This window comes from Nematostella vectensis, chromosome 11 (assembly GCF_932526225.1).
Source record: "Nematostella vectensis chromosome 11, jaNemVect1.1, whole genome shotgun sequence".
NCBI classification, from domain to species: Eukaryota; Metazoa; Cnidaria; class Anthozoa; order Actiniaria; family Edwardsiidae; genus Nematostella; species Nematostella vectensis.
Genome location: NC_064044.1, coordinates 11,503,434 through 11,510,543, shown reverse-complemented (window position 1 = coordinate 11,510,543; position 7,110 = coordinate 11,503,434). Strand labels below are relative to the sequence as shown.

The window sequence follows — 7,110 nt, the reverse complement described above, 5'->3', positions numbered from 1 at the left end:
CCACAGTACACACCAATCCCCAAGCCACAGAACACACCAATCCCTAAACCACAGAACACACCAATCCCTAAACCACAGTACACACCAATCCCCAAACCACAGACAAACCAATCCCCAAACCACAGTACACACCAATCCCCAAACCACAGACACACCAATCCCCAAACCACAGTACACACCAATCCCCAAGCCACAGAACACACCAATCTCTAAACCACAGAACACACCAATCCCTAAACCACAGAACACACCAGTCCCCAAACCACAGAACACACCAGTCCCCAAACCACAGTACACACCAATCCCCAAACCACAGAACAAACCAATCCCTAAACCACAGTACACACCAATCCCCAAACCACAGAACACACCAATCCCTAAACCACAGTACACACCAATCCCTAAACCACAGAACACACCAGTCCCCAAACCACAGAACACACCAATCCCCAAACCACAGAACACACCAATCTCCAAGCCACAGTACACACCAGTCCCCAAGCCACAGACACACCAACCTCAAAACTACATAACACACCAATCCCCAATCAATCAATCAATTATGCAATCATCAGTTTATTACCGCCTCTCATCACAAGGCTGAATAACAGGTGGTGTCAGCAACATATTACAAAATGGGTGTACAATTACAATCGCAAGCTGAATAGGTTCTTATAAATTGGGTTACCTTTTGACAAATCAGGCAAGGTTCTTATTTCATTCTCATTTTTTTATATAGACTAAACTATAACAGTCTCTAGTCAGAATGTTTTCTAAACACAACATTTAAGCCCATGTTGTATTTAACCACAGCATACAGTGCACCAAAAATTTATGAAAAGTATCCTTTCTTTCTTGTTTTCCACTAGTCATTTGAAACCCCCACCCCCATGGTCCCTGGGAAGTGTGGGGGATTTGATTTTAATCCTGAACAAAACTGAAAAAGCGACCACAAAACTGCAAACTCAAATGCCCCTAGCCCTTGTGGTGCAAACATTACAAGTACAGTACATGAAATTTTAGCCAACAAGCAATCCAAGATGCAAACATTACAAGTACAGTACATGAAATTTTAGCCAACAAGCAATCTAAGATGCAAACATTACAAGTACAGTACATGAAATTTTAGCCAACAAGCAATCTAAGATGCAAACATTACAAGTAAAGTACATGAAATTTTAGCCAACAAGCAATCTAAGATGCAAACATTACAAGTACAGTACATGAAATTTTAGCCAACAAGCAATCTAAGATGCAAACATTACAAGTACAGTACATGAAATTTTAGCCAACAAGCAATCTAAGATGCAAACATTACAAGTACAGTACATGAAATTTTAGCCAACAAGCAATCTAAGATGCAAACATTTACAAGTAAAGTACATGAAATTTTAGCCAACAAGCAATCTAAGATAAGCCACTACCCTCAGGTTCCTACTTCCCTAGGGTGAGGACATCTCTAAGAGAAAAAAAAAATATCAATTTCACCACCCCCTTCAGGACAGATTCTTGTTCAAAACTGCTTGGGACCATGGAGATGGGGATTTCAAATTGCTAGTGCATTATCAACTGTAAATCAGAATTTTGAAAAAGGTTTCTAGTGATCTTTAAAATAAGAACCTATTCTTTCCCACCAGGCTGATAAAAAGGGTGCTTAAAATGCCAAATTTCAACCTGCAGGTTTTAATCTCTAGGTTCTTATGTGCAGGTGTTTGCTGCAGTATAAGATGTCATCCTTGCAGACCATCAAAAGTTAGAGAATTTGGCATCAAATACAAGTAATATGCTTTTGCTTTAGACAAAATGCTTTGATGAGCTGCATTTAATAAATTGAATTGATGTTGACAGAATTTTTTGCTCAAAATAAAAAAAAGTTTGGTGCTTATTCAAATGTTTCATTTTCATGTGCAAAAAAATAAACACTACATTTCACAAGGCCAATGTTTGTTTAAAAATACAATATATATTTCGATAGCCTCTAAAAACAGTTAAAACAACTAGTTTAAAATCTTCTTACAATTTACTAATTTAAGTGTTTTAATTTTAATTTAAGGCTCATTACATAAATTGTAATAGTCAAAGCCAAGCCAGCACACACACAAAAAATAATGGAAGGTAAAAGTAGACTGCTTAAAGCCTCTCCTTTGGTAAACATCAGTTAAAATAAGAGAAAAAGTATGTTTGTGTTGCACACATGAGACCACCCCAGGTCATTAGTTTGTTTATGCATAGTTAATTGCTCTGCTTGCCACAGAGGCAGGTCCCCCCTCCTGTTGCATGACAGAGATGACCTAGGACCACATACAACACAGATATACATTTCTTTCTTATTTTCACTGATGTTTGCAAAAGAAAGGACAGTAAGCAGTCTAATGTACTATAGCGATAAATATACTCAAAAGTGTGTTCCATGGGTTTGTGAAAACCACTCTATTTGTAGAGTGAGGCACCCAATGTCATTTGGGGGGACTTGAAATTCCAAAGGAATGGTAGAGGAGCAGAACTTCCAAAGGGGATCTAATCAGGCCTCAACATGGACCCCAAGCCAAGGGGGGGTACTCGTTATGTACTTTTTATGTCTAGGGGAGGGGGGGGGGGAGAAAAAATTACGACCAAATTGTCCCTTCAGTAATTTTGTAAAATGTTTTATCCATGTTAAAACTAACCTGTTATTGTCTATTAACGGAGTAGTACAGTCAATCAATGCTTGTTTCGATCATATCCCAAAGATAGTTCGCAATAAAATACTCGGAGTTTTGCTTGGCGTTCAAATCGAACGGTTTCACATTCTTCAAGCATGCGATAAAACCAGCAATATGATCATCCTCGCTCTCGTAATTCCATCTGATATGAGAGATATTCGTGTAAAGTTTGAAGTTGTATTTGGTCTTGGGCAACAGCTCACTCGTCTCCGACTCCTGTTCTTTTCGTTTCTCTTCAAGCATTTTCTTGCTTTCTCCAATTCCATGTTCTACAAGTTTGATTTCTGTTTCGATACCCTTGATTTCTGAGCTCAATTTTTTGGTTGCGGTCTTCAATTCTCCGATTGTCCTGTTCTGACTTGTGCCATCTAGCTTTAACAGTTTCTCCGAATCCGATTCAGTTTTGGCGGTCAACTGTCGAATCGAGTTGAAGATTTCTTCTTGCTCGAGTTTGCGGTAATGAATGACCTCGTTTAACTCTACTGCGGCATTTTCGACTGCTTCAGCATCATCGTTACTCGCAAGAATCGTTGTTATTTCATTGATAAGATTCAAATTCGGGTTGGACATCGTGAAGGCCTTGTTAATTTGTTGTGCGCGCGAACTTTTGAAAATGGCGGCTGAGAACTATTTGCCCTTATAAGGCTTATAGGCCGTTTTCCATCAAATGGGGCTCCTGTGGTATTTTGGCGCAAAAATGAGTGTGCGCGACAGTGCTGAATAACCTATGCGCATGCGCGTGCTCTGGCGAAAACAAGCACAATCGTAGTGTTGAATCGTTCGAGAAAAGGTACGAAAGGCTGACTTCAGTCGCTGATTTGACTAACTGTACAGCATTAAAACCATACTGTACAAAAGATGACAGATTTGTGTGATAATGAGGGAGTCATAAAGAAAATTATAGCCTTAGGTTTGGTCTAGTTTTCTTAGCATTCGCCAAAATGTGACAGTTTGCCGGTAAAAAGCCGCCATTTCAAAACAAAAAGGCTGGTTTAACAGCGCGGTACTGGAACTAGTCTTGCGTTTTTCAGCACTGGCAGTGTGCGCAGGGGCTCATGTGTTTTGACAACATCAGTTTTCTAGAAGAATTTGTAACATGAAATATATATTCCTTAAAATCTGGAAGAAAAAATCGCGACAGACTTTCAAAAAGGTCACCCTCCCCCCCCTTTCTAAATCCTAGATCCGCCAATGTGACACCTCATCATCGTTGCCATTTTACCTATTGTTAGGATATTTATAAAGGGCATCTTTGAACTAAAGCCTGACCTCCCAAGCTACGTATCTGTGTTGTCCTAGACTGGTTTCATAAGGGCGGAATCGTTACATCCCCTACTTTGAAAGAATTGACCTTGAAGCTTACATTTTTGCTAATTTTATTGAGTTGACAGAAATTCCAGATGATCTCTTTGTTTTCTCTGGAAAATATAAAATTGCCTGACTCTAGCTGTACCACAGTAACCCAGAAGATTAAACAAACTCGGACAGGGTACCACATTGGTCCGATTGTTTTTCTAGCATACCCAGCGGATACGAAACTATGCATAATAGAGTCGAAGAAATACCTCCCGAACCGAGAACCTACGTAATAATTGCAAACAAATACTCGTACTTTTTTACTTTTATGCCATGCGCGGCGTTCATTGTTTACTGGCCACTATTTGTGCCCACAATGACTAGCGCATGCGTGAAGCGTATATCCGCTGCGGGATAATAAGCCCGCATACGTAACGGCGTCCTCTGTAGAAATATCACGCGACGAATTATAAACTAGAAGTTCTCACAGAGAAGTGAAGTGCTCGGGCTCAGATTAGCTGGTCATCGAATTGCAAGAGTAAAATCAATATTCTTATAGATTTGCCTGGGGGCAGTTGGCACATTTTCCATCAATAAGCCATATTTATACAAGACCCCCTTTTCTTCCAGCCACTAGGCCTTTCCAGATTGTGCTCGGCACTATTTTAACGCAATTTGGGTTTGGGAGCAATATTTTGATCAGAGAGCACTTTTTGGGTAAACAAGTCAACTTCTAGCTTTTTTAACCCAAGTTACTAGATTTTGTTGTCTTGTATAGACATTTCTAGTTTCCTTAAATACAAATAATATTAACTCAACTAGGCTAAGACTGAAAGACTGGTGATTTCGGCATTTTAATGGGTAGCCTGTGCTTTGGAAACCACAAATATTGGGTAGCATGTGGAGTTCATTACAATTATAGAATGCCTTAAAGATCTGTTTGTCATGTTTTCCTGTTTTACATCTATTGTAATTATTTCTCGTTAGGAGATTGTTATAATTAAGGTCTGTTATCAGGTTTGACATTATTGACGTTGGTGATGTTTGTAAATGAACATTGTTTTTTAGTAGTATCCAAATAACAAAGGTAAACAATTAAAAGAGAACAAAGTTATTTATAATACAGTTAGTTGTTATACACTAAAGTGTGATTTACCCATTCATGGGCAACAATATAAGATACTCTAATGCATGTATTTAATAAAAGCAATATTCTTTCTTTTATATTCAAATTTTAATTAAAACACAACTTATCTCTAAATTATTTTAAAAATATACGGTAATTTTCTTTTCGCCAATGAGCACTATTTGAGCACTATTTTGATTTTGGAGCACTTTTTAAGGACTTTTTTGGGTGTTTTTGGGAGCACCTTTCTGGCCTTTTGGGAGCACTATCTGGAAACGCCTACCAGCCACCGTCTTGGCCTTTGTTTCTCTATTTGTTTTATAAGAGAAAAGGGACAAAAAAAATTGCTTGTAGCATTATCTTATAAAACAAAAGAAATTATTTAACCATAACAGGCAATCTGATTAGCTGGGGAGGGGACTACAATCATAGATATTTTGGAAAAAAGTATATTTTAAAAAGACTGCTTTTTGGTGGTTGAATGGGGAGGGGCACAACCCCTGTCCCCACCCCTAGCTGTATGTCTGTGTATACACAGTAAGCGATTTGGATCTAAGTGGTGGCCATTAAAAAAGCTATTGAAATGATTACTGTACATGTGTTAAAATATAGTGTACTATGCAGTATTATTAATCTCCTGCTTCTCCCTTACAAAAGATTTTGCAGGGGCAGTTCTAGTTTTTCGCTTTCGGGGGGGGGGGGGGGGGGGGTTGGCTCAGTGACAAAGGGGGAGGGGGTAATGTTTTGTTAAATATGGCTTTCTGGTAGCCCCAAAAGGGGGGATTAAACCCCCTAAACCCTACCCCTAGATCCGCTACTGTTTTGTACAAAAGAACACTGTAGTATTCAATGCCCTCTGATTTCTGAAGAATCTGTGTCTCCTCCATGGCTGTGTTTGCCTTGGTTTAAAATCATGTAGCAATAAATTTTGTCTTATTTCCTTATTTTCGCCATAGTATTCGCGGTATAAATCGAAGGAGCATTCAACATCGTTGAGCACGTGCAGAAAAATCATGGCCGCTTTTGTATCAATGACTGTCTAAGGGAGCCCAAACCTTGGTACTAACAGATGCCGTCCAAATTAAGCTGGAGGCCACGCATAACTACTTATTGACGATGGGGGGAGGGGACGAATATTTTGCTTCCAAGATGGCGGCTTGTTCCACAGGAAGCCCAAATTGATTGAGTTCGTTATTATAATGGCTTATGGCATCTAAATTAGTGTCGAGACATTTAGCATCGCGTTTCTAGAATTAACCGCAAACCTCGGTTTGACGTACTGGCGAAAACGTAGATATCAACGGTCGCACTCTTTGCATCTTTGGTTTACCACCGAGTATAAGATTCACGCTATCCACAAAATAAAACTATTACAATCCCTTGCACTTTTGTTAATCTATAGTACACGAAACAGGCGTTTGAGGCCTAGGCCGATGAGACGAAGATTCTGGATAAGGCCCGTCCTCGCTGAAAGAGGTGAATATCGGTATTAAAACACTTCGGAATCAGGATCCAGTGGCATTATAATCACATCCCCACTAGAAATTTTGCGATCATAACAATCCTAATCAACGTAAGCTCGATCCTTATGATGAGAGTAAAGCGCCTAATGGCGCTATGACGACGCGTCCCCACTCGAGTTATAAGAGACATGACGCCCGATGCTGGACTCTTACGACGCTAGGGGACTAGGCTTTAGTGCATTTGGTCTACATAAAATTTCTGATACTCATGGTTGCTACAGGGCGCGCTGGCTACGCTAAAACTTGGGGCACGGCTATAGGATAATTTGACTCCGAAATGAAGTCTAATGTATTGTCAGTTGAATAAGCACGTATTCCTACTTTAACTTGATGTATTTGCCTTGGTTTGAGCTCTTTCCCTAAGAGCTTGCGACCTTTCAAACGACGCGCTGTGTAAACCGCCGCCCCCTGGTAAATGAGTAACCCAGCGGGGAATGGGGAAAAAAAACGCCCACAACAGAAA

The 7,110-nt window shown here is 39.7% G+C and overlaps 1 protein-coding gene across 1 annotated transcript; it reads right to left on the bottom strand.

The window, feature by feature from the left end:
* Positions 1-560: 560 nt before the first annotated feature.
* On the bottom strand, positions 561-3,339 carry LOC5504406 (kinetochore protein spc24). The gene has a single exon (XM_048734490.1). The coding sequence runs from the start codon at positions 3,270-3,272 to the stop codon at positions 2,697-2,699; it is 576 nt and encodes a 191-aa protein (XP_048590447.1). The 5' UTR covers positions 3,273-3,339; the 3' UTR covers positions 561-2,696.
* Between the last annotated feature and the right edge of the window lie 3,771 nt (positions 3,340-7,110).

What these genes read in the sequence shown, in the direction of transcription:
- LOC5504406 (XM_048734490.1), bottom strand. Translation starts at nt 3,272, where the DNA reads ATGTCCAACCCGAATTTGAATCTTATCAATGAAATAACAACGATTCTT.